General features: G+C 36.8%; 2 protein-coding genes across 14 annotated transcripts in view; both read left to right on the top strand.

Moving 5' to 3' along the window:
- The first annotated feature begins 154 nt into the window (after positions 1 to 154).
- ELMO1 (engulfment and cell motility 1) overlaps positions 155 to 27,146 on the top strand; it is a 732,114-nt gene continuing 705,122 nt past the window's right edge. For 10 of the 12 annotated variants that reach the window (XM_045053264.1, XM_045053261.1, XM_045053265.1 and 7 more), the window contains exons 1-2: positions 155 to 292; positions 12,689 to 12,798. The gene's annotated coding sequence lies outside the window, so the exon portion shown is untranslated. Of the gene's footprint in view, positions 293 to 4,088; positions 4,225 to 12,688; positions 12,799 to 27,146 lie in introns of those variants that run through there. The other 2 variants (XM_045053259.1, XM_045053257.1) reach the window with 2 other exon arrangements.
- On the top strand, positions 157 to 8,033 carry THAP5 (THAP domain containing 5). 2 transcript variants are annotated; one of them, XM_003982960.6, is made up of 3 exons: positions 161 to 292; positions 4,032 to 4,224; positions 4,710 to 8,033. In XM_003982960.6, the coding sequence occupies exons 1-3, from the start codon at positions 213 to 215 to the stop codon at positions 5,616 to 5,618; spliced, it is 1,182 nt and encodes a 393-aa protein (XP_003983009.2). In that variant the 5' UTR covers positions 161 to 212; the 3' UTR covers positions 5,619 to 8,033. The 2 variants fall into 2 exon arrangements, with proteins under 2 accessions (XP_044909204.1, XP_003983009.2); XM_045053269.1 differs by lacking the exon at positions 4,032 to 4,224 and having other exon boundaries at positions 157 to 292.

Here is a 27,146-nt window from a genome sequence, read left to right as displayed (position 1 = left end):
CCGGTGCGTCACTTCCGGCCCCAACCTCCCGAAAGGGCCGTGCTGAAACCTGAAGAAGCGGAAGTGAGTCGACTTTTGCAGCGTCTTTCCTCTCGGCCTATTCCGGCGCAGGCGCGGTGGCCTCGGACGGCCTGGACTTGCGGCCCCACCTTGGCAAGGAGGTTCCGCCAGCGCCCCTCGTCGGCCTGGGCCTTCTGGGCCGCACCCGAGCGATGCCTCGCTATTGCGCAGCGATTTGCTGTAAGAACCGTCGGGGACGAAACAGTAAGGACCGGAAGCTGAGTTTTTATCCGTAAGTTGTCCTTCGAGCAGAAGCGTCAGAGGCCTTGTCTTTGGGCCACTGTCCTGTGGCCGTTGTAGCCACGGTTTGGGGTTATCTGGAAATTCGTCCTCGGCTCTCCGGGCGTGGCTCTTCACTGCGCGGGAGGAGGATGTTAAGGGTCGAGTTGAGTTTACCTAGAAATGCCCTGGGCTAGGACACTGGGCTGGTGGCGAGGCATATAGGGGACTTTTTGGGTGTTAAATAGCCCCCTAAAACAGTAGAGTTTGGGCGGTGCTCCGTGGATTTCCGAGCGTTTCCCCACCTCACCTGATCTCATTTTATTGTACGACGTTAACCACCACTTCAGGCACACATCAAACCCGCCAAGTGGGACGTTGCATTCACAGTTAATTTACACCTTCTCTGAGTTAGGTTGCATAGGTGTTCTTAAGTCCGTCTTCTCCCGACGAAACCAAGGCCCTTCAGAAAGTAGGTTACCTTGAAAGTTCTGTGACAAAGCCAGGATTACAACCTGTGCCCTGCTCAGGGCTCTATAGACTCTTTATTTGTACAGACAACAGGCTAAGTGTTGTTCCAAACTACTACTGCCACGAAATATTTCCGTGAACCCACAGAAGTGTTCATTTTTATTCAGAAGACGAGGGAAGCAGTAGTAACTCGGAGTCCAAGCTCCAAAGCCAGACTTAGTAGGTTCACAACCTGGCTCCACTACTCTGTAGCTGAATGACCTTCTGCAAAGTTTGAACTCTCTGTGCCTGAGATCTCTCACCCGTGGAGTTATTAATTGTACCTACTTCACACTTTGTGTGTAACTAGGTAAAGCTGCACTTGACAGTACGTGCTTAATATATGTGAGAATCAACATATTTGCAATATTCTGTTTCCTTTTTTTCTTGTTTGTAAAAATAATTCATTTAGCTCTAACCTGGTCGTCTTTTACTCTTGTAGATTTTCACCAGCTATTTTTGAAGCCTGTTTTGCTTTAAACCAGAAACTCTGTGTTCGTGGATACAGTTGCTTTCCATGATCTTAACTAATGGGGGAAAAAAAAAAACAACCTGGTAACCCAAAATAACTTACATATGGCAATATTTCCAGGATTGTCTCCCACCCATAGCCCACAAGATGCAGAGTGATTTTTGAGAGGAATTGTTAGTTATCAATAGCTGTGGCTCTGAGAAGGTTTGTAGCAAAAAATCATGTTAAACTTGATTTAGCCTCATATTTCCCAGATTTATTTGGCCTTGGATTTAGGGGAAATAATGCCAGACTCCAAATTCTTTTAAGTTAATCTTTCCATAGTTACTGTTTTTAAGGAGGGAAAAATAATAATGCCAGAGGAGGTCAATTGTAAAGATTTTTTTCCTCCAATTATGAATTTACTGAAAGTGGGTTTTTTATTTTTTTTAATTTCCATATGTAGTGTGAAAAATAAAAATTGAATTAGTTTTAGTCCCCTAATAGCACCAAACTTGAAGAATTGAATTTGTTAATGCTAACACTGTAATAAGCTCTACTGTATACTAATTTGATAATTCAGTTTACATATGTATATAATATTCAGTTTATACTGTGATTATTTTATACTTTTTGGGGGATTAATACGGCATTGAAACAAAATTACTGAGCAAATTGAACCACACTGTAAAGATACGAAGTTGTTCAGGAAACCTATTCCAGGAGATTTCTTAGAGATTTACCTGCTGAGAAAGTATTGCAGTCCAGTTACTAATGAGGATATGCACAAACTGATTTTTTTAATTATTTAGTTAGTTAGTTAGTTAGTTAGTTTGGTAACTTAGTATAGGTACAATAGAAATAATCTGCAAACAGCGTGCTTATACATAAAATGATGTTTAAAAATATTGTAAAAGGCATATTCCCTTTTTAGATGTAGCAGAAAAAGTATGAACTTATCTATGGCTAACAGAATTTAGGTCTTCTGAAAAGAAAATTATTTTTGCCTTTAAATGTCTTTTCTGGTTGGGGCGCCTGGGTGGCGCAGTCGGTTAAGCGTCCGACTTCAGCCAGGTCACGATCTCGCGGTCCGTGAGTTCGAGCCCCGCGTCGGGCTCTGGGCTGATGGCTCAGAGCCTGGAGCCTGTTTCCGATTCTGTGTCTCCCTCTCTCTCTGCCCCTCCCCCGTTCATGCTCTGTCTCTCTCTGTCCCAAAATAAATAAACGTTGAAAAAAAAATTAAAAAAAAAAAATGTCTTTTCTGGTTATGTGTGTTATACTTACAACCTAAATTACTGATACATGCAAGGTTAAAAGTTTTTCAAACCATGTATGAATATTGTATCTATGGTAAGAACTTACAAAGGTAGATCATCTGATTATTCCATATAAGGGTATCTGGGTTAAAAATTATTTCCTACAAAGTACCCAGACTCCTTTTCCTTAGCATCTTCTAAAAAATTTTTTATTTTAATGTTTATCTTTATTTTTGAGACAGAGAGAGACAGAACATGAGTGGGGGAGGGGCAGAGAGAGAGGGAGACACAGAATCCAAAGCAGGCTCCAGGTTCTGAGGTGTCAGCACAGAGCCTGACGCCAGGCTCGAACTCGTCAACTGCAAGATTGTGACCTGAGCCGAAGTCGGATGCTCAACCGACTGAGCCACCAGGCACCCCTCCTTAGCATCTTATAAAGTTATCAATATTTGCAGGGGTGCGGGGGGAGGCATGCTATTACAAAGCATAACCTAAATGGTTGGGATTGAGAGGGAATGTATAATTGCTGCTTTCTATATAAGAAACCTTATGTCGTTACTATTTTTTAAAAATAAGAATTTAGACTTCTCATAAAATCATTGAAATATGAATTACTGTTAACTCTTGTTTAATGGATTTTAACTGAAACTTATTTAGATTGGTAGGAAAAGTTTTCTCTCAGATTCTGTCATTAGCCTAATTTTGCCTATAACACACATTTCATTATGTTAACACCAACTCTAAATAGAGGTTATTTTCAGCCCAGGAACAGCACAAAAAGAACTGTCTTACTTTTCTCTGTCTTTTCTCTTTGATTTCAATTTCATGTTATAAAATATGAGTCTGTTCTTTACAACATTTTTAGTTCTTGTGTCAGTTTTCTTTCATAACTTGAATTTTAGGGTTCTCCGTTTATTGGTCATATAAGTTTAGAAATAGTAGACTAAATTATGTATGGATAGATTTGAGGCTGATTCTGGTAAAGGGCATGGAATATTAGTACTTTTATAAAATACAGTATTCATTGTCAACTAAATCACTTACTTGAACTAACTTTTAAAAATATTAATATTAATAAGGGCCTAAAGTTTAATACTTCCTTGAAATATAGAAAAGACACCATTTGACTTATTAGTATATAGTATCAGTATAGAATACATTTGAATAGGACTTTGTAGTTTATGCCAAGCTCTTTCCCAGTTCTAGGCAAAATATACAACAAAATAAAAATATAATATAATCCACAGAAAATATGAGTAGATTTTATCCTTTGTTGGAACACACATATTTTACTTGAAGAGACTCTGAGTTCTGTTTTACCAGCCAGTCTTCTCAAAAGCTTTGGCTACATGTCTTAGAGCTTACTCATCTTTCCTCGAGAGGGGATGTAGTAATTATCACAAAGATGCTCTTACATGGTAGGGACTGTTGCCTTGCTTTTTGCAGCACTCAGTGCATAGGTTACCCTATGTATGCAGTCCTGGAACTTGGCAAAATTGTAAAAATATAGCAAAGTTTTCCTTTTTTAATTTCAGGTTTCCTCTACATGACAAAGAAAGACTTGAAAAATGGTTAAAGAATATGAAACGTGATTCATGGGTTCCCAGTAAATACCAGTTCCTGTGTAGTGACCATTTTACTCCTGACTCTCTTGACATCAGATGGGGTATTCGATATTTGAAACAAACTGCAATTCCAACAATATTTTCTTTGCCTGAAGATAATCAGGTATTGGAGGCAGAGCATAGGGGAGAGGGGGATAATGCAGGGTGGTAGGTTGCAGGGTCGCAGGTAATGAGGTTAAGGGAGGGAGAGGGAAAGATAACTGCTGGGGAAACAGATGCTTGAGAAAAAGGAAGAACTAATTTATGCTTTTACTAAAAGTATGATAATTAAAAAAAATTAAACCATTGTGAAGCATACCTTAAGAACCAAAGATAACATGTGCATAAATCATTAAGTTATTGACATAAGATAGTGATCTAAGATTTTGTTACTGGTCTTTGAGTGATCTGAAATATTTCCATCATATATTGAATGTGCTTAATACTTTATAAAAAACACTTTGAAGTAATTTGAGTTGTTATATGCTTAGAACTTTTTTTAACTGCATAAATTTGCTTGGCCAATTTATAATTAAATATTCAGCACTGACTAATAAGAGAATAAGGTTAGTGAGGACATCTTTAGAATTTGAAAATATTATTTTCTAGGAAAAAGACCCTTCCAAAAAAATATCTCAGAAGAAAAAATTAGATGATGAGAAAGAAGTATGCCTAAAAGCCAAGTCACAAGAATCATTTGCATCAAATGAGCTAAAGAAAAATACAGTTAATACAGATATTCTCCCTGAACACACAGAATTACTTAATTCTTCTACCTTGATGAAGCCAGCAGCTGCAAAAACAGAAGGTATACAAAATAACATATTAACTCTTAATCTGATTAAACAAGACATTGGAAAACCAGCATCTACCTTGGAAACATCAGTTACCCAAAACATAGGAGGTTTTCACACATCTTTTGAGAATCTCAATTCTACAACTATTACTTTGACAACTTCAAATTCAGAAGATATTCAGCCATCTTTGGAAACCCAAGAAGTACTCGAAATCACTACGAATCATCTTGCTAATGCAAACTTTACAAATAATTCTGTGGAAATAAAGTCAGCACAGGAAAGTCCATTCTTATTCAGCACAATTACTCAAACAGTTGAAGAATTAAATACAAATAAAGAATCTGTTATTGCCATTTTTGTACCCACAGAAAATTCCAAACCTACGATTGATTCTTTTGTACCTGCTCAAAAAGAAACTGTGGAAATGGAAGATCTAGACGTTGAAGACTCCTTATATAAGGATGTAGACTATGAGACAGAAGTTTTACAAATTGAACATTCTTACTGCAGACAAGATATAAATAAGGAACATCTCTGGCAGAAAGTCTCTAAACTACATTCAAAAATAACTCTTCTTGAGCTACAAGAACAACAGACTCTTGGAAGATTGAAGTCTTTGGAAGCTCTTATAAGGCAGCTAAAACAAGAAAACTGGCTATCTGAAGAAAATGTCAAGATTATAGAAAACCACTTCACAACATATGAAGTTACTATGATATAGAGTGTTAAGAGGTTTTAAAGCTGTGACTTTTATATAAGCTTTTTGCAGCCAAACCAAATTATATGTAAAGTGAACTTTTTCCTGTATAAAGTTCTCATCTTAATGAAGCTAAGTGTTCTAATATTATGAACTGTAGCCTAAGTGTTCTAATATTATGAACTGTAGCCTGTTCTTATAATGTTCATTTTTGGGAAAAACTAGAGAGTTGTTGGGCTGTAGAGAAAAAGTTTCACTATTTGGTAATCTTCTAAATTAAAGTTAAAGTAGAGTGAATAAATAATATGGTAATATGATTCATAAAATGGGAGAGCATGGATATGGTGAAAGGGATCCAGAAGAGAAATAGACTCAGGTATCAGTCCTGGTTCTACCATTAGCTTATGACTTGGGCAAGTTACTATTGAATCTCAGTCTGTAATCTGTAAAATAAGGGCACTTCCTAAATCTAGTCTGTTTATAGTTCCTTTCCTTTCTATTCAGGTACTTCTAATAGAACAAATTTTCTATAAGGTAATAGATACGTAATAATAGATATTGGCTAGCATTTGATGTTATTAACTATTGGATTATCCTCAAAATTCTGTGGTGTGTGACGTTTTGACTATATAGTAATCTGTAGTAACAAAGGAAGGTACTCTTTTTATAATTTTATCCACTTGAACTAAAATAGCCATCTTTTAGCCAGTTCATAGAAGAGGTACCTTAAACTTGAAAGAACATGTATTTCAGTACCGTATATGTAGCTGACCATCATAGTACAGAGTCACTTAAACTTAACATTCTGTATTTAAGGTTATAATTTGCAAACCAAAAGTTTTAATGAGGTTAATTTTTAAAAATCTATATATTACTTTATTTTAGAAATCATACCTTTTATCTGTTTAATGTGTAACTTTTAAAAATGTGTGCTTTTGTTATTTTTAAATTCCAGAATGATAGAGTAGTACTTAATATTCTACATGCCCACTTACATATATTTTATTAAAATACATAAGAAATTATAGATATTTGGTGATGTTCTTAGGCAAGTAGGAGAGAAATGGTGATATAAATAAAAATACTGCTTATATCCATATGAATTTTTTTAAATGTGAAAGCAAAGACTTAATGGGAACAACAGAAATGTGAAAACAAAAAAGATCTTGTAAAATTGTCACTTCATATAATTAAAATATGTTACTGATGGTGGTATTGAGCAAGTTCTGATCAGTGTGATTCATATTTTTTTCATCTTATTTTTTTTTTAAGTAAAAAATACTATTATCTTCAAGAAAGATTTTGAGAATTCTTGAGGTAGCATGTTTTTGGTCCTGGAAGATAGGAGGTGCTCAATAAATATTAGTTGACTGCACAGCAAATAGTATACTAATTGTTTTGTAAATTCACGGTGATTGTTTTTGGCCACATTTTAGTTTTTTTAAGCTGATAAAGTTAATTGGTATTATATAAATATGTGTCTGCTAAATACAAAAAGTTGATTTAGACATGTCCTTATGTGATCATCGGAGAAAAAAAGAAAAAACTTTAAATTTTTTCATAAATTGTGTGCAGATAATTGGTAGAATTAATATTGTTACCTTTAAGTATTCTTATATTTCATTTTTACAGTACTTTAATAAAAATAGTATAGATGAAAATAACCTTGATAAGTCATTATGAAGTAATGTTTCAACTCTGTTTTTAACTGTGTATATTGTAGTTATTTTCCATTTGTTTGAAGTTGTAGTTTATTCAGGAATAATTTAAACTCATTGTATTTCTTTAAATTTAATAAATTATAAATATTTAAGATATTTTCTTGGCCTGCCTATATTCAATTCGGGATGTTTCCAACCTGTTAACTTCTAAATATATTTGGGGATTCTGATGAATTTTATTTCTTACTTGCATTATTATAGCAATCTCTTAGCTAATCTTGCTGTATTTTTAATCCCTTCCATATCATTGTGGATTCTGTCAGCTTTTTACTTCAACTATAGATCTAACTATAGCATCCACCCACTACTTAACTTTCTCAACTCAGAAATCTGAAATTACTCTTGAATACCTACAGAATAAAACCAAACTTGTTACTATATGTGATCCTATGTGATTGGCTTCATCATGTGTTCTAGCTGCACTACTTATTTAGCATTTTCCAAATATAGAGGTGACTTTCTTCCTGAAATTTAACCAGTCAAAATTGCAATTTGATTGAATTCCATCTCCTTTTTTCCAGTCAAAATTGTTTTGTCTCTGCTCCTACAGGGCTTCATTTTATAACACCATAACAGCGTTTGCTGTATACTTTTTTACTTCATGATATTTATGGCTGTTTTTTGACCAGATTGCAAGCTTTATAAAGCAGAATTTTCATTACTCATTTCTTTGACAATGTAATATTCACTCAATAAATGTTTGGATGAACATTTTGAATTTGCCTACTTGATTCTTGTCACTTAAAATCAAGAACCTTCTTAACAGAATGGGTCCTTGATACCTTAGAATGTTTAGGGAAAGTTATAGATCTTTACATAATCGTTGAAACATTCCATGTCTCCAGTGGACAATACAGTTTACCAATTATCTGCTATGCCATCTCTGAATTTTGTGTGTGTGTGTGTGTGTGTGTGTGTGTGTGAGTGAGTGTGTGTGTGTGGTAGACTATCTCCACTCAAATATTTTCTGTTTTCTATCCTATATAATTAAAAAGGAAGTAAGTCCAAGTATGGCTATAGAATATATCTCATTCCATATTCTTTCCTACACTGTGACCTTACCACTCTCTTATCAAGAGGTGAAATTTATTTCTCTACCTTTCTTAATCTGGTGGGCTATGTGAATGCTTTGACCAATAGAATACAGTGAAAGCGATGCAGCCAGTTCCAAACTTAGCCCTTAATTGGGTTGGCAGCTTTTACTTCTTCGGAACAGTATCTCTTTGAATGCTAGATGCCCTCTAAAATGTGTGATTACCCTGATACCATACTGGAAAAGCCAAAGCCACATGGAGAGGCTCTAGAAAATGTGAAGAAGCCAAAAAGCAACTCAGTTTGTATCACAGAGTCCTGAAAGACAGTAATTGGAGTCAACAGGTATCTCTGGAATTGGAGGAAGAGGTGTGAAGACATGTTTTTTTTAAAAGAATAGAATTGATATTAACAAGCAGTAGTCCTCACACAGCTTGGCAGGTGTCCCTTTCCTAAACTCAAAGGTTTGCAAGTTTATTCTCTGGAGAGGACAAAACAAATTCTTCAGAAAAGATCATGGGTATCCCTATACCGTACTGAAAAAGAGGTATTAAGTGAAAGTTTATAGTGAAAGTTTGTATCATTAAGTGAAAGCTGAATAGTGAGCTCCAACCTAGCCTCTGCCAATATATTCAGTTCCCAGAACTGTGGCAACCAAACTTACACCCTTTAGTTTTCTCTTGGGAATTTGACAAACTCATGATGATGAAACAAGATTTCACATTGGGAGTTCCAGCTGGGTCCAGCTAAGTCACTCTTCAGTAGTGATTCTTAACCCTTAACTGCATCAAAATCACTCGAGAGGTTTTAAAATGTTTCATTACTTAATCTGATTCAGTTAGGTATAAAACCTGAGTATCTGTGGTTTAAAATTTTTCCCAGGTGATTCTCCTATACAGCAAAAGTTGAGAATCATTGCTCTACAGTAAAGCTTATGGACATGGCTCATCCCTGAGTGAAGAGTTTCTCATCAGTGTCCTGCTGACAGTTGACAGTCAATTGTATTAGAGATAGCAACTAAAATAAGTACAAAACAGCAATTTAGAGAAAATACTGTTAAGTAGAAGAAGAGTTAGGGGAAAGAACCAAACTATACTTAATACTCTTACTAAAAAGAGATGTATATTGTATACCTGAAAACAAAAACAATACATTTTTATTTAAAAAATTTTTTAATGTTTATTTCTGAGAGAGACAGAGACAGAATGCAAGTGGGTTGGGAAAGAGAGACAGGGAGACAAATCTGAAACAGGCTCCAGGCTCTGAGCTGTCAGCACAGAGCCCGACACGGGGCTCCAACTCAGGAGCTGTGAGATCATGACCTGAGCTGAAGTCGGACACTCAACTGAGTGAGCCACCCGGGCCCCCCAACAATACATCTTTAAAAAGGAGTATTAAAAAGAACCCTAGTAATTTAAAGTGTGATATTAGGGACACACCGAGGCACATTATTTTTAAAAATCAAAACTTTAGACACAAAAAGAGGATCTTATTTCATCAAGAAAGAATCCACAAAGGGTCAAGAATAGGACAGCTTCAAACTTCTGAATAGCTACACTGGAAGCAAGACAAGAGATCAATGATTTGAAAATTATGAGAAAAAGATTTCCAAGATCAAATCCTGTATCCAAAGTCTCAAAATATAGCATCCTCTCTTTTCTAAGGCAGCTATTGGAAAATGCATCCTAGGGAAACAAGGCTGTAAAAGAAAATTAAGAGAATGGCATGTCTTATAAAATTATACCTGTGATGATATTTTATCATTCAATTGATCCCGAGATTAGAAATAGGAAAAAGGAAATTCAAACTGAGAAAGAAGCAGAGAGAATCCCAAATTGGTAGTTAAGGGAGGTCCCAATTTAAAAGCCTGACCACCAGTCCAAATTAGAGTAGTGCAGAAGGCTCAGGGAGTTCTTCAAGAAGATAAAAATTGATAGAATAACTGACTGGGGTAGAATTTAGAGTTGAATTAATAGTAAATACAGAGAAAACTATGCAAACAAATCGGAACAAGTACACAAAATATGTAGAATGGTCAAGCCGTTATTTCTTAGTACATACTAAGATACATAGTTAAAATAATGTAGTTAAAAACTGCATAGTTAAAAAATACTTAGTACATCGTTAAAATAATGTAAATACAATATAAACACTGATATATTAGGAAAATAATATGGAGCAGGGGGGGTGTGTGCCATGCGCATCCAGAGGTGCGCATATATAATTGTGCTGGGGCCAGGAGCAAGGAGTGGGATGATGTAATTGAAGCAAAATCCTCATCAACCATAGTGGGATATCAAAAGATAATGCCTAAATGCAAAAACTTTAAAAATAGCAAATTAAGCATATTATTTTGAGTTAAATAGGTAAATACATAAAGAATCCACATATGTCATTGGAAATTGTTGACTCAGGAGTAAGAAATGGAGAAGGACTGCAGTTTTTTGTTTCAAGGCTTATAGCCTTTTTAAGCACATGTTTAAGAGTAGTGGGTTTATTTCTATTCATCCTTTAGGACTGACCTATTCATTATTTTATCTACAAAGCCTTCATTTGCCTTTCCAGATGCCCTTTTTAGTCTATTAGCTACCTTTACTTTTCCCTATCATAATACCTATCTTCCAGCATCATTATTGCTTCTTTACTTGTTCTCATATCCCCGATATAAATTTTCATACCTTCAAAGTATAAGCTTTTTACATGCTTTTAATAAAAGCTTCATTGTGTAGCACAATTTGTCATACAGAGTAGGAGCTCCATAAATACTTGTCAAGTAAGTAACTTGTCACCTACTAAACCATATTTCAGGAATTATTTTGTTGGGTCTAATTCTGTCTCCACATTGAGACAGTCACTAGATAAGTTAACCAGTTTGCAGCTCCATGGTGCATTATTGCCCCATTATTCAAGCAGGCTCTGTTAAATTACTAACTTGAATTATAATGTAAATAATGCCACTTTATTTTTAATTTTTTTTTATATTTGGAGACATTATAGCATGCAGTGGCCTGCAGCTTATAATCCACACAAATGTTCTGTAAATCTCACAAAAGCTTGAGAACATAGCTTTGACATATGGAATGCTACTTTAAATCTTTCATTGGCATGCTATAAATAGTACCTAGTAAATGTGAAGTACCATTTCTTCCAGACTAGAGTTTTGTAACTTGGAAGTCTGGACTTTAGGAAGTCTCCAGGAGGGTCACTGTATCCCCTAAAATTTAATGTGACATCTTATGTATATAGACATTTTTCTGGAAAGAGAAGCCATAATAATTTCTATTATATTAGAAAAGGGATAAATGCCTCCAAAAAATTCAGACAATGCAATAATACCTTACATTCTACACTGTGCCATAGATCATAAAGCTCTTTACATACTTTATTTCCTAAGCACTCTGCAACAAAAACATAAGAAAATGTGAATTCTAGATTTGAATACACAAAACCCCCACCAATTTAGCTATGTGGAATAGAACTGGGATTAAAAGGATAATCGGCCCATATCCAAAAGTGGGCTGGGTAAATTCTACACAATTTTTAAGAGTTTCCAACCCGTGTTATTTCATATGTTTCTGAAAAATAGATTTTAATGTTCAAATTAGTACGTAGACTGTCAGAAAAACAAATTCAGAGATTATATAAGTACTGTTTTGATTTTTGGAAAATACTATTTAAGTACACTTGTTTCTTGGTTATTGAAATATAATTCAAAATGAGAAGCAATGGAACAGGAGCCAATTTCAGAGCGAGCCTAATCTTTGTTTTCCTCAGTGCATGGTTCAGGTTTTACATTAATAAAAATGCATAGTGTTTTTAATATGCACGACAGACTAGAATATCAAAAATGTGAAATGAGGTTAATTTTATTGAACTTGCCAATATGCTTAGTCTAGGGAAAATGAATTTACTGACATGAGACTAGAACATAGCTGAACCATGGATGAAAAAGAAGTCAATCAGTTCAATGATGGGGTATTAAAATATGAGGAGTTTGGGAGGAATGAGGTGGGAGAGCAAAGAGCCTCCTTCAGATTTTCCAGATAATCCTCAGACAATCATTAAATAAGAAAGCATTCATCTATTCCTCCCTGGAACACTAAGTACTATGTTAAAAGAGAGATTTGGTTTGCTGTGTTAAAATTTGGTGCTTTGGAGGTCTGAAACATCTTTTGGCATATTAACTTACAGTCCACATGCAAGTTTAGTTTTATTAACTTGGGAAATGAGAAAATATGAAGGGAAAATATGTGGTAGAATATAGGAGGGGCATAGAGCTGAGACTCAGAAGACTGAGCAATCTGTCTTGCCTCAGAATTATAATCTAATCTCCTTTGTCAGGCAGAAGCACATTACTGGGTATCATCACAGAAATGCATTCCTGAAGACAAATACTGTAAACAAAGCCTTTTACTGAGAAAGACAGCAAAGCCAGTCCAAGGCACAGTGAGGTAAGCTGCTCCTTCTTGAGCAATAGCAAAATACTGAAGATGAAGAGACACCATTACTAAGAACAGAGAGTGGAGCATTTGGTTTTAACAAGTAATGTTTGGCACAGGAGAAATTGTTTCCAAACTTAGATTAAGTATTCCCACAAATCTCCCCTTTCTGTCTTTCTTTTGTTAATCTGGGCAGAACTGAAACAAGAACTTCATGGGTGGTGGGGCCTATGTATCACTGAAGAACCAGTTGCAATGTCACCTTTTCCATGTGGACACACATACACACACACACTGCTTAGTTTTTCACTCCTCTGTCTTTACAAACTCTATATCATTATAACTAGATAATTCTTTGTTGTAATTACCACCTTACATATCAGGTCTCTCTGATTACATTGCAAGTTACTAAGAAGTGGAGATTAACACTTACTCATCTTTGGCACTATAGGGGAGGAAAAATTTTCTCTGCCTTCTTAGATTGAGTGTGTGGGCCTGTGAAACAAACTGACAAGAGAAAAACAGTTTATTAGCACATTAACACGTGCATGGCACATACATGTGGGATAACTCAGCAATGGGTAACTCAAACGGGTGGTCAGAACTTGGGGCTTATATAGCATCTTAACAAAGAGAAGTGAGGGGCACCTGGGTGGCTCAGTTGGTTGAGCGTCCGACATTTGATTTTGGCTCAGATCATGATCCCAGGGTCGTGGAATTGAGCCTTGCATTGTTGCAGAGCCTGCTTAGGATTCTCTCCCTCTACCACTCTCCCCCACTCATTCTCTCCCTCTCTCTCTCTCTGTCTCTCTCTCGGGTAAAACAAAAAAAAACAAAGAGCAGTGTAAGACAAAGGTAAAGGGGTTTAGGTCCGTAGGGATGGCAAGTTATGGCAAGGTAAATATATGGAGGAAACTTAGGGAAGATAAGGGTTGTTTTAGTAAGTTTTTTTATGTAGCTTACTCTGATGCTAGTAAGTCTAGAGTTGTCTCTAGTAATTAAGAATTATCGTGCTCTTCCTAGTATAGGAGAGAGCCAGAAGGTTTTGTGTGTGTGTGTGTGTGTGTGTGTGTGTGTGTGTGTGTGTGTGTCTGCTTCTTCTCAGTTGTCCTCAACTGAAAGCAAAGTGATATGTTTTGGGGTGACATAATCTGACCCCCTTTAGCACCTAGTAGGCCCTCAATTAGTTTTGGGAAAACACAATAATATGCTGTCTCTTGTGGCTATATTTGAATGACGGATGGTGGATAAAGTATATAGCATTATGCTTATGTCTAATTACTTTTAAATGCTATAGAACACTAACTTAATAAGAATTTTAAATTGCTCAGTTTCAAAGCCTATTCTAATTCAGTGCTGGCTCTTTTGCCCTAACGTGTATCTCAAATTTACCTGTTAACAGCAAATAGAAGTTTAAGATAGTTAAGAATAGGCAGGGGCGCCTGGGTGGCTCAGTCGGTTAAGCGTCCGACTTCAGCTCAGGTCACGATCTCACGGTCCCTGAGTTCGAGCCCCACGTCGGGCTCTGGGCTGATGGCTCAGAGCCTGGAGCCTGCTTCCGATTCTGTGTCTCCCTCTCTCTCCACCCCTCCCCCGTTCATGCTCTGTCTCTCTCTGTCTCAAAAATAAATAAAACGTTAAAAAAAATTTAATAAAAAAAAAAAAGAATAGGGATATCACTCTTTTCTATTTGAGGCCTCATCTAGAAAGTCACAAAATATTTACTCCAAGATTTCAGTTTTCAATTGCAATATGTAAAATGATTTAAAAATAAATAAGACTCAAAAATCTAAAATCTAGTAGTGCTAAAGATACCTTACTGGTGATTACTAAATCTTCCTTATGTTGGATTTACCTAAAATCTAAGTTGAAATTTTTTAAGTCAAGCCTTTAATTCTTTATTAATTATCGTCATCTTAAGTAATTTACCTCTTGATTTAGATTTTATTTTATGAAATTTAAACTTCACCTACATTTATTCTATAACTTCAAATATATATTATTTCTAGAAGTGTTTGTTTTAGTCCATCTTGATTTTCACAACTGAACTGAGAGCATATTAAGTGTACTTTGAGCTTTATAGAGAACCTGCCATTCGGTCTTGTTGCCATGGAATGTTTTCTACCGACTCTCTTAAAGTGACACATATTTACTGTTTATGATTGTTCTGGGAACTACACTTACCTATTTAGACATGAAAAATCACTTTCATTACACTATAATAGAATATGGATTTTCTGAAACCTCATTTTAACCTGAATAATACTTTGCTTCATTTGCTTATCTTAAATCTTGTATCAGTTCATTTTCTGGAGTAATTCAACTGTTTTGTCATTCTTAGAAGTGTGTCTATTTTTTTTAAATATAGCATCAAATCCCACATAAACTATGGCAAGTTACATTTCTTTGAATAAGGCAAAATGAAACCAAATGTAATTTGGAATTATCTTTCCTGAGACATGTATCTAGCAAGTTTGACTATCTCTTCCTCCTAAACTTGTTTTACTGCATTTCCTGTGTTGGTTTTATTTATTTGTTTATTTGTTTGTTTGTTTATTTTTAGAGACAGAGAGTGCAGGAGCATGCATAAGAAAGTGGGGAGAGGAGGGTGAGCAGTGGAGGTGGTAGAGGGAGAGAGAAAAACTTAAGTGGAAGAAAATCTTTACGCCCAGAAAGTTTGTTTCACACTCATTCTTACAACTCCTTTGGTTTTTTGTCTTTTGTTTTGTTTTTTTTTTTTATCTTATTTTAATGTTAATGACCTTTTTTATTTAGAAGATTGAAAGTTTTGGAGCACCTGGATGGCTCAGTCAGAGCATCCAACTCGTGGTTTCGGCTCAGGTCATATGATCTCATGTGGTTTGTGGGTTTAAGCCCTGCATCGGGCTCTGCGCTAACAGAGTGGAGTCTGCTTGGGATTCTCTCTGTCCCTCTGTCTGCCCCTACCCTGCTCTCTCTCTCTCTCTCTCTCTCTCTCTCTCTCTCTCTCTCTCTCTTTCTCTTTCTCTCGCTTTCTCTCTTTCTCTCTCTCTGTCAAAATGAATAAATAAACTTAAAAAAAAACCTGAAAGTTTCAATTATGGATTACCTTATTTTCTCCCTTTAATATTTGGTTGCAAAATTCCCTGGACCTAAAGGTTTTGTTTTGTTTCGTTTGTTTGTTTGTTTGTTTGTTTGTTTTTAAAGAGGTTTCTGAAAACAAATTCATTTTTTTTTTAATATTTTTTAATTTTTGAGAGAGAGAGAGACACAGAGCATGAGTGAGGGAGGGGCAGAGAGAGAGGGAGACACAATCCAAAGCAGGCTCCAGGCTCTGAGTTGTCAGCATAGAGTCCAATGCAGGGCTTGAATTCACGAACCGTGAGATCATGACCTGAGCCGAGGTCAGGCGCTTAACCAACTGAGCCACCCAGGCACCCCTCAATTTTTAAAATAGAAATGAGGCTATTCATATTTTCTTTTGGTCATGTGTTTGTTTTGGAAAGATCTGTTTTTCAAAGGTTTTGTCCATTTCATCTAAGTTGTCAAATGTTTTGTTCATAACACCCTTTTATTATCTTTTTGATGTCTGTAGGATTTGTAATGATATCTAACCCTTTTTTTATTCCTGTTATTGATTGACCCCTGCATTAAGTAACATCTTTAACCCCCTTTACATGTGGGAAAATGAGCCCCAGTGGTGATTTACATAACTTGCTGGCTCAAGATGGTATGATTTGTTATTAACCTCTGATTTGCAGTGCACTGTGTTTTTCTGTATATATGTTTACCTGAAATATCTCACAAAATTTTATTTGACAAGCAGTCAAAACTATAGCTGGGATGAAAAATAATATGAAGGAAAATTCATGCCATGTAAGTCTTGGATAACTGTTGGCTAGAACAATTCAGTATAGCTATCAAAAATACTTGGAAATATTTCAGACCTAGAATTGAAAAACTAAAGGTAACAGTTGCTATAAGTTGCAGAATTTTAAAGATAACTTTTCTTTTGGAAAGTAACCATTTGGTGATGGACTGCTTGGCATTGGTCTATAGTCATTATGATTCTAGTACTATCATGATGGTAGATGGCTATCATCAATTTTTTCCCTCTCCATATAAGCACGTCATAGTCCCATCAAGAAATAGCAGATAGAACCTATTCCTTACCTTCCCTTGAATCCGCGATGGCCTTAGTGACTTGCTTAATGAATAAAATGTGACAGATGCAATGTTCTGGGACTTGCACAGGTAGGGCATAAAAAGCCTTGCAGCTTCTGCTTGGGCCTCTTACAACACTTTGTCTTGGGGAAACCGGTTACAACATAGGAAGTCAGAGTATCCTGATCTCACCACATTCTAGAAGCTATATGAAGGTACTTCAGTTAATAGTCTGAGCTTAGAGTTCTGGCCATACCCACCAAGGCACCAGACATGTAAGTGAATCCACCTTGAACCCTCCAGACTGGCCCATCTGCCAGCTGAATGCCACCAAGTAACTTCAGTCAATGCCATATGGAACAGAAGAAACCAAGCTATGCCCGAATACCTGACCCATGAAATTTTGAAATGTAATAAAATGCTTATTGTTCTAAACCACTAAGGCTTAGGACTGTTACACAGAGGATAACCAGAACAATGACTATTATGTAAATGATGGAAAACATCCCTAACATTTAGCTTTATAAAGACTTATGTGAGACTCCTGATTAGTTGAAAGAGAACCTAGAAAAATACCATCAAATCTGACATGCTAAGTGGTATATCCTAGACAACTTTGTTCTCCTCCACAGAGCTAAGATGACAATACAGTTTCTAAAATTTATAACAGTTCTTGCCAACACAGTTATTTCAATTTAATATTATTGACTGTTTCTGGTCTTCAGCCAGTAAAGACTTGTTTTTAGGGGCAGCTAGGTGACTCAGCCACTTGAGTTTCAGACTCTTGATTTCGGCTCATGTCATGATCTCGAGGTTAGTGGGTTTGAGCCCGCATCAGGCTCCATGCTGACAGTGCTTGGGATTGTCTCTATCTCCTCTCTCTCTTCCTCCCCACCCCACCATGCGCTCTCTCTCTCTCTCTCTCTCTCTCTCTCTCTCCTTCTCTCTCTCTCTCTCTCTCTCTCAAAATAAATAAACTTAAAAAAGAAAAAAATAAAAAGACTTGAAGGGCACCTGGGTGGCTCAGTCGGTTAAGCATCCTTTTGATTTCGGCTCAGTTCATCATCTCCCAGTTCATGAGATCGAGCCTCACATGGGGCTCTACACTGACAGCATAGAACCTGCTTGGAATTCTCTCTGTTCCTCTCTCTCTGCCCTTCTGCATGCACATGTACACATGCTTGCTTGCTCTCTCTAAATAAATATATTTTTAAACTTGTTTTTATGTTTAAGATATTATAATGAACAAGACTTTCTGATTATTGGTTGTCATCTTGGAGAGAAAATAAAAACATCTTCATGTGTAAGGATATATTCGAGTTGTAATGTAAGGCTTGAGCTTTTAGATTTTGGCTCTAAACATACTGGACTAGCTCATATTTCATGATGCTTTGAAACAAATCTCTGTGAATGAATGGATCTGTAATAGAGGATTTGCTTTCTGAGATAATTATCTCTTCCTGGAGTGTTAAAAAGCTTTATGTTGGATATCCATGGTGTCTCATGCAACTTAAGAATAGTCTGTGCTTTGCAGCCCCTTTAGCCAATAAGATCATAAACAATATAACAAAGGTTAACATATAAAAAGCAATGACTGCTAAATTTAACCAAATATCTAGTGCTTTTTAAACAACATCCTGGATCATAAATTACTTTTAGTAAAAGCCTCATACCTAATTTGGCTTGGTGAGAATTTAATTGGAAAGTGTATATAAAGTAATTCAGTGTGTCTGTCCTGAGTTTTTAATCCTTCTTTTTATTCTTTAATGAAGAATAATTGTATAGCAACAGAAAACACAGTCAATATCTAAAGTCATTGATTCCTTCTTGGCTCAACCAGGAATCATTCTCATTAAACAAACAAAAATACATGTGGAGAAATAGTTATCATTAAAGAGTCCTTTCCTTGAGGCATATTAAAAATCATTATAAGCCTTCAATGAATGCCACGTTTCTATATAGCTCTTTTTATGCAGCTTTAAAGTGCTACTATCACAATTGTTCAGATCTGAAGAAAATAAGAGAAGGTGAACTGGCTCACATGCCCACTGAAAGGAAACAGCTGAATGACTGAAATTTCCAGCCTTGTTTTTAGCTCATTAGGCAATTGTTAAAAGTGTTTTTCCATTGCCATAACAAAAGTAATTAAATCCAGGACGGACTTTTTAAAGAAAATGGCTTGTAAACACTAAATCATATCTATCCCAAAGCCCAATGGCTTCATTAGTTCATAATAGTCACCATAGAATACATCCATTTCTCAGGATACACAAAGGCCCATATCAATAGTCAAGTGGCTTGTATTTGACAACTGTTGTTGGCAAATGAGTAGAAAAGCTATCTTATCACTTAAGGCTAGTAAAATATAGATATACTTTACTTACTGAGCAGACCAAATTGTTTCATGGCTTATGATTACATTGTAATGCAATAAAAGCCATAATAAAAGCTGTTACTTCTGGTTATTTATGTATATATAAAAAGGTACATTATGGATTATTCCTGTGCATTGTGGAAGCTATTGCTCCCTCACGCACCCTGGAGGATTCATTAATTCATTTGTTCCTTTATCAACATTTAATGAGCATGTATTGCTAAAAACTGTTCTATATTCTGAGTTTGCAACAATAAACAAACCAGAAAAAAAAATTCCTGTTATCTTGAGGCTGACATTCAATCTAAAGAGAGAAAATTAACTTAAAATTTCAAATAAATGAATTATATAATGCCAGAGAGTAAGAAATAGTGTGAAGAAAAATAAAGCAAGGTATGGAATAGAATGTAAAAGGAGTACATTTTTGATGAGATGATCAGTGAAGGTCTTTCTGGAGAGGGGACACTTTTTTTAGATATTTGTGTGTTTTGTTTTGTTTTGTTTTGTTTTGTTTTGTTTTGTTTTGTATGGAAGTAAGCTCTGTGCCCAATGTGAAGCTCAAACATACAACCCCAGAGATCAAGAGTCACATGCTCTACCGACTGAGTCAGCCAGGTGCCCTGAGGTGACACTTTAGACGAAATGTAAATGAAATAAAGGGGAAAACTCTGGGAACATCTGGGGAAAGAGTGTTTCAGGCAGGAACAGCAGGTGTAAAATCCTGAGGCTGGAACTTGATTGGTAAATTCAAGGAATAGCAAGACCTGTGAGGTTGAAGTGACCTAGGGAATGATCGCCATGATGCTGGAGAAATGCCCAGTAGCTTTGGATTTTACTGTGTGACAAGAAGCCATTAAAAAGTTTTGAGCAGAGAAATAAAAGATTTCTTTAACTGCTACATAAATGACAACATAGTGGCAAATGAGAAAACCCTGAGAGCAATCAAGAACCTGCAGGAGGCTATGGCAAAAGAAGATGGTGCCTTGGATAAAGGTGTGTTCTAGATGTTTTCTGTTTGCTTCTCCAGATTCACTTTCCATCCTGCACCATGGTGTTTTGTGCCCTAGGAGGCTGGTTTGATTCAGCCAGTGGGGGACACTGGCAGAAATTGGAGAGCAAGAAGAGAGTGAGGAGGGTTATTTATTGTCCTGATTCACTTCCTGCAGGGTCACAGGGATTGACGTGTGCCTCTACCCATAGCTCCTCCTAGGCAACCCTCTTCAAATGCCTTTGTTTTCTAGGTTCTATAACGTCTAACATTCACCCCTTTAACCTATGCTAATGAGGGCTCTGCAAGGTTGCTAACCCTGAGATTTCATCCTATCTCTTGTTGAGTTTTCTAACTCAATTTATACCTTTAAATAATGCCTTTCATACACCCTCCCCAAATTACTGTGCTTTAATGAGCGACCTGTTTCTTGCTGGGCTGTGATGGCACAGAGTGATAATGGTGATAAGAAGTACTTGGATTTGGGATATATTTTGACAGGATCTGCTTAAAGATTGGTTGTGTGCATACAACCTGAGATATGAAGAAGGGATACAACTTGCTTTTTTACCCTTAATAATATGGAGGTTTTCTTCCAAGTCAAAACATAGACTTCTGTTTTCAGTTAATTCACACAATTCCAAAACATGAATATGCCATGGCTTATTAGTTAATCACCCCACTTGAAGACATTTAGTTCCTTTCTGGCTTTTTGCTAATATAATGCTGCAGTATACTCTTGCACTATACATCCTGTATCTTTGTGCATTGTGGATTTCTTGAGGACATATTTATAGAAGTAGAATTACTATACCAAGAGATAAGTACCTTTAAAACTTCTATAAATATTTCCAAATTGCTCTCCCAAAAAGCAATATTAATATGCCCTTCCAACAACAGTGACTTTTACCCTCACAATGAAGAAATATTATTAAACTTTAAAAAATCTTCTGATAAAAATGTTACTTGCTTTTCTCTGAATGCTAGTGATATTGGGGCGCCTGGGTGGCGCAGTCAGTTAAGCGTCCGACTTTCCGACTTCAGCCAGGTCACGATCTCGCGGTCCGTGAGTTCGAGCCCCGCGTCGGGCTCTGGGCTGATGGCTCGGAGCCTGGAGCCTGTTTCTGATTCTGTGTCTCCCTCTCTCTCTGCCTCTCCCCCGTTCATGCTCTGTCTCTCTCTGTCCCAAAAATAAATAAAAACGTTGAAAAAAAATTAAAAAAAAATGAATGCTAGTGATATTGAGCATCTTTCCATGATAGTTGGCCATTGTTTGATGAGGAATATGATTACACATAGATTCAAGATAGCTCCCACAAAATCCTTAATTACAAAGAGAAAAAAAGGAACTTCACAGTGGAGAAATCTGGCAAGCACTACCTTAATTAAGTGACCAAAGTGACTGTCATCAGTAATGGTGATGTGGTTTTAAGTGTTGGGGTTCAGAGCTGACAGCCAAGAGAGAATTCTTGAGACATCTTTGTTACAAAAAGGTGATTTTATTAAAGCATGCAGACAGGACCCTTGGGCAGAAAGTGCTACACTAGGGTTGTGACGGGTGACTGATTATATACCTGATTATACAGTTGGGGGAAGTAAAGATAAGGGGAAGTTTTCAAAAGGACTTTCATATGCCAAAGACTCACAGGATCCTGAGGGTTGTGCTAAGATTGCGTTTTGTCCTTAGCAAAGTGTCAGCATCAAGGCAGCTGAGGTCCCAAAGGAAGGTTGCTCTGCCTGTTTCAAGGACTTGTCAGTGGGTTGTAGGCAGTAAGGTAATTTAATTTTTCATTTGCCTTTGTTTCCCACATCAATGGGACAAGTCAAAATTGTAGACCACCTCATGGTAATGAGATATAATAAGAAACAATGTGGTACTGTTATGCCCAGAATTCGTGATCCCCAAAGACCACCAGGGAGCCGAGTCTGATGCAAAAGCAAAGAGCCTTTATTCGAGCTAGCTCGAGTTCAATCCCCTACCTGCACCAAAGCAGCGGTGAGATGCCCGGGAGAGATAGCGAGTTTCAAAAGCACAAAGGTTTTATTGGGGTCTAGGGGCAGTTGGTGACGTAATGGCTGTGGCCGCAGCCGATTGGCTGGAGAAGGGTCATGGTCTCGGCCGATTGGCTGGGGAAGGGTCGGAGTCCTGTTACGCAGGTCGCCAGGCGTGTTTTGATCGGGAAGTTTGAACGGGTGAGCGGGAGGTTACTCAAGGGGAGGAGGTGTGGTCTGAGGTTTCTGCGATTTTCTCGGAAAGGGTGCAAGTCGGGGACGTAGTCACTCAAGGTGGAGGACACAGAACAAGATGGAGTCAGTGGCGTAGGTCCGCCCTTTCAGTACCTGGGTGAGTCAATCGGTTAAGCTAAGTGTCCAACTCTTGGTTTCAGCTCAGGTCATGATCTCACAGGTTCGGGTTTGTGAGACCAAACCTGGTGTCAGGCTCCTCACTGTCAGCTTGGGATTCTCTCTCTCTGTCTCTCTCTCCATCTCTCTCTCCGTCTCTCCGTCTCTCCCTCTCTCTCCCTCTCTCTCTGCCCCTCCCTGGTACATGCACTCTCTCTCTCAAAATAAATAAACTTTAAGAAAAAAAAAAAGAAAGAAAGCAGCAGCATTTCTGTGATATTACTACCAAAAATACATAATCTGAATCTAATCATGAGGCAAACCCAAACTAAGAGACAAACTATAAAACACGTGTTTGTATTAAGGTCGTGTAAAATAAGGAATGACCAAAGAACTATTCCAGAGTGAAGGAGACAGAAGCAGTGGGGTCTTTGGATTAGATAGTCATGAATAACTTACTGATTTTTAAGCTTGTATAATCATTTATAGGAGAAACAGACCTTGTTGATGATAAATTCTCACTAAAACATTAGGAAGTGATATGGCAACAGGTCAGTAACTTGTCCTGAAATTGTTCAGGAAAAAGAAGTTATTTATATTTTATTTGTAATTTTTCTTAAAGCTTGAGATTATTAAAACAACAACCAACTTTTTCACATCAGAAATCACAATACATATTCCTCAGGAATACTTCTCTACTTGGCATCCAACGGACACCATATATTTATTCTTGTGACAGAGAGGATAAATCTTAACTTGCTTTCTCTTCCCTGGATTGTTTTTTTTCTGATACAGGTTTCAGCAGTGATAAATCATATCATAGTGGCTAGAGAAATATCTCATCACACTATCTACAAGTTAGAAAAATAAAGGTTCTGAGAGCTATTCAAAGGCTGTGTCATTGGAGAGAAAGACTTAAGTAAGGTACTGGCTTGCTTCTCATGAACTCTAGCCTTTTCAGGATTTCAAATGTAGGGGAGTTTCCTGAAACCCTGTCTTTTTTTTTTTTAATTTTTTTTTATACTTTATTTTATTATTTTTGAGAGACACAGTGTGAGCAGGGGAGGGGCAGAGAGAGCCAGAGACACAGAATCTGAAATAGCCTCCAGGTTCTGAGCTGTCAGCTTAGATGGTTAAAAGACTGAGCTAACCAGGAGCCTGGAAACCCTGTCTTAAAAGCATTCAAATGTTTTGCTAATTGGCAAGCATTCAAAACAAAATGAAACAAAAACAGGTTACCAAAATCCCAATCCTCTACAAAAACAATGGTGTTTTGTTTGTGCTCTATACATTATTTCTAAGAATTAACTTAATTTGGTATCAAAAAATTAGTTGCAACAAACCATTATTAAAATAAAGTACTGGGGCGCCTGGGTGGCGCAGTCGTTAAGCGTCCGACTTCAGCCAGGTCACGATCTCGCGGTCGGGGAGTTTGAGCCCCGCGTTGGGCTCTGGGCTGATGGCTCAGAGCCTGGAGCCTGCTTCCGATTCTGTGTCTCCCTCTCTCTCTGCCCCTCACCCGTTCATGCTCTGTCTCTGTCCCAAAAATAAAAAATAAGAAAAAAATAAAGTACTAAAACCTCTAAATATGAACTAACTAAAAAAAAAATTTGCTTTCAGAATTATTTTTGCTCTTACAGCTAGAGATATATTTTAACAGTATCTTCTCAACCAACCTGCTACAAAAAAAACACAAAGTTTTTATGAAATAGTTTTTTTTAAGAAAAACAATCTTTTGTGTAGGGTTCTGAAAATGCTAAAAGTTTATTTTTCTTACTTAATTTTCTCTTCTCCCTAACCTTTTTTTTTTTTGATAAGTAAATTAAGCTTAAAACTCAAGTAAACAAGCTTTGAAAAGCAGATACAATTGGTTACTTTGTGCTGCCATCTAGTGTTAAAGAAAATATTTACCTTTTTTATATTGACAGTGGTTTCAATATGACAAAAGGTGAAAGCAAATACTATCATTAAAATATTAAAAATTTTTTTTAATGTTTATTTATTTTTGAGAAAGAGAGAGACAGGGTGTGAGCAGGGGAGAGGAGAGAGACCGGGAGGGAGACACAGAATTCAAAGTAGGCTCCAGGTTCTGAGCTGTCAGCACAGAGCCAGTCGCTGGGCTTGACCTCAGGAACTGCAAGATCATGGCCTGAGTCCCAAGTTGGATACTTAATTGACTGAGCCACCCAGGCAGCTCCTTTTTTTTAAAGTGTATTTATTTTTGAGGGGGGAGGGGCAGAGAGGAAGACGCTAAAAATTTTTTTTTATTTGTTTTAATGTTTATTCATTTTTGAGAGAGAGAGAGAGAGAGAGAGACAGCACAAGTGGGGGAGGGACAGAGGGAGACAGAGAGAGACAGAATCTGAAGCAGGCTCCAGGTTCCAAGCTATCAGCACAAAGCCTGACGTAGGGCTCAAACTCACAAACCATGAGATCATGATCTGAGCCAAAGTTGAACACCCAACCAATTGAGGCACCCAGGTGCTCCCAGGATAAAAGATTTTTTAAATAAAAATTAAGTATATTTGAAGTATATAACATGTTGATTTGATACACATACACATAGTGCAAGATTACTACAGTTAAGCCAGTTAACATATCTCCTCACATAGTTACCACATTTGTGAGGAGTGAACTTGAAATCTACTCTTTTAACATATTTCCAGTGTTCAAAACAAAATCAAATATAGTCATGCCTTTACATTAGATCTCTAAACTTATCCTATATAACTACAAATTTGTACCTTTTGACCCACATCTCCCCATTTCCCCACCAACCACCATTCTACTCTCTACTTCTATAACTTTTACTTTTTTTTTTTCTTTTTTTAACTTCATACACATTTGACCCTTGAACAATGCAGGGGTTGGTGCATTAACACCTTGCCTAGTCGAAAATGCATGTATAATTTTTAACTCCCCCAAAACTTAATACTTAAAGTCTGCTGTAGACTTGGAAGCTGATGAGGCCACATAAGGCAAGCTGACCCCCCACCCCCCAAATCACCTTCCCCCAGGTGGGATATGTGTGACATTCCTCAGGCACTCCTGGCTACCGAAGAACAAAGGAAAGGAGAAAACAAATGGTCAACTGATAGAGATCACAGTCATGCAAGGTATGAGTCTCCATCAGTTTACAAATGTCTTAGTAAATTACAAGAAAAAGGCAATCTTATCAATAGCCTAATCTCCAGGAACTCCCCACTGTCTTAATGATAGTGCTTTGCTAGAGGGAAAAACACCCGTAGCTTGACAATAGTAATCCAGTAATACTTGAATCTTTAGCATATGGAAATCCCATTAAGAAACTTCCTCTTGACTTTATCTCCCCCAACTCCATGTGTATAACCAGTCACTCTTCACAATCCCAGTGCCTGTCTTTCTGTCCACAGGCCCTGTCCCCTGTGCTTTAATAAAATCACCTTTTTTGCACCAAAGACATCTCAAGAATCTTTTCTTGGCCATCAACTCTGGACCCCCATTACTCTAAAATCCGATCAGAAGCCTCACCAATAAAAAAAAAGTTGATTAACACATATTTTGTATGTTACCTGTTTTATATATGTATTCCTACAAAAAGTAAGCTAGAGAAAAGAAAATGTTAAGAAAATCATAAGGAAGAGAAAATACATTTACAAAACTACTGTATTGAAAAAAATCTGTGCATGAGTGGACATACCCAGTTCAAATTCACGTTGTTCAAGGGTCAACTGTACATATCTTTTTTATCCATTAATCTGTTGATGGGCACTTGTGTTGTTTCCATATCTTGGCTATTGTGAATAATGCTGCAATGAATATGGGAGTACAGATATCTCTTTGAGATCTTGTTTTCAACTTCTTTGGATATATGCCCAGAAATTGGATTGTTGGAACGTATGATAGTTCTATTTTTAATTTTTTGAGGAACCTTTGTACTTTTTTCCATAGTGGCTCTACCAATCCACATTCCAGCAACAGTGCACATAGGTTATCTTTTCTCCACATCCTTACCAACATTTATTATCTCTTGTGTTTTTGGTGACAGCAATTCTAACAGTGCGAAGTAATATCTCATTTTGTGGTTCTGCTTTGCATTTCCCTGAAGATTAGTGACACTGAGCATCTTTTCATGTACCAGTTGGCCATTTGTAAGTCTTAATTAGAAAAACATCAATTCAGTTCCTCTGCCCATTTTTAATCAGATTTGGGGGGGGGGGGTTGCTATTGAATTATGTGTTCTTTATGTATTTCGGATTTCAATCCCTTATTGGCTATTTGATTGCCAATATTTTCTTTCATTTGACAGGTTGCTGTTTCATTTTGTTGATGGTTTCCTTCACAGTAAAGATGCCTTTTAATTTGATGTAGTCCCACTTTTTTATTTTTGCATTTGTTACCTTTACTTTTGGTTTCAAATCGAAAAAAAAAAATCATTGCCAAGACCAGTGTGAAGGAGCTTACTTCCTATGTTTTCCTCCAGGAGTTTTATGGTTTCATATCTTAAATTTAAGTCTAATCCATTTTAAGCTG

The sequence above is a fragment of the Felis catus genome, chromosome A2, assembly GCF_018350175.1.
Source record: "Felis catus isolate Fca126 chromosome A2, F.catus_Fca126_mat1.0, whole genome shotgun sequence".
In the NCBI taxonomy this organism is placed as follows: Eukaryota; Metazoa; Chordata; class Mammalia; order Carnivora; family Felidae; genus Felis; species Felis catus.
The sequence above is the reverse complement of the archived record's forward strand: the minus strand, read 5'-3'. Positions and strand labels throughout refer to the sequence as shown.

Bases quoted from the DNA above. Each gene is read 5' to 3' on its own strand.
- THAP5 (XM_003982960.6), top strand. From the start codon at position 213: ATGCCTCGCTATTGCGCAGCGATTTGCTGTAAGAACCGTCGGGGACGA. The intron at 293-4,031 runs GTAAGTTGTCCT...TTTTAATTTCAG, and splicing joins CGGAAGCTGAGTTTTTATCC to GTTTCCTCTACATGACAAAG. The intron at 4,225-4,709 runs GTATTGGAGGCA...ATTATTTTCTAG, and splicing joins CTTTGCCTGAAGATAATCAG to GAAAAAGACCCTTCCAAAAA.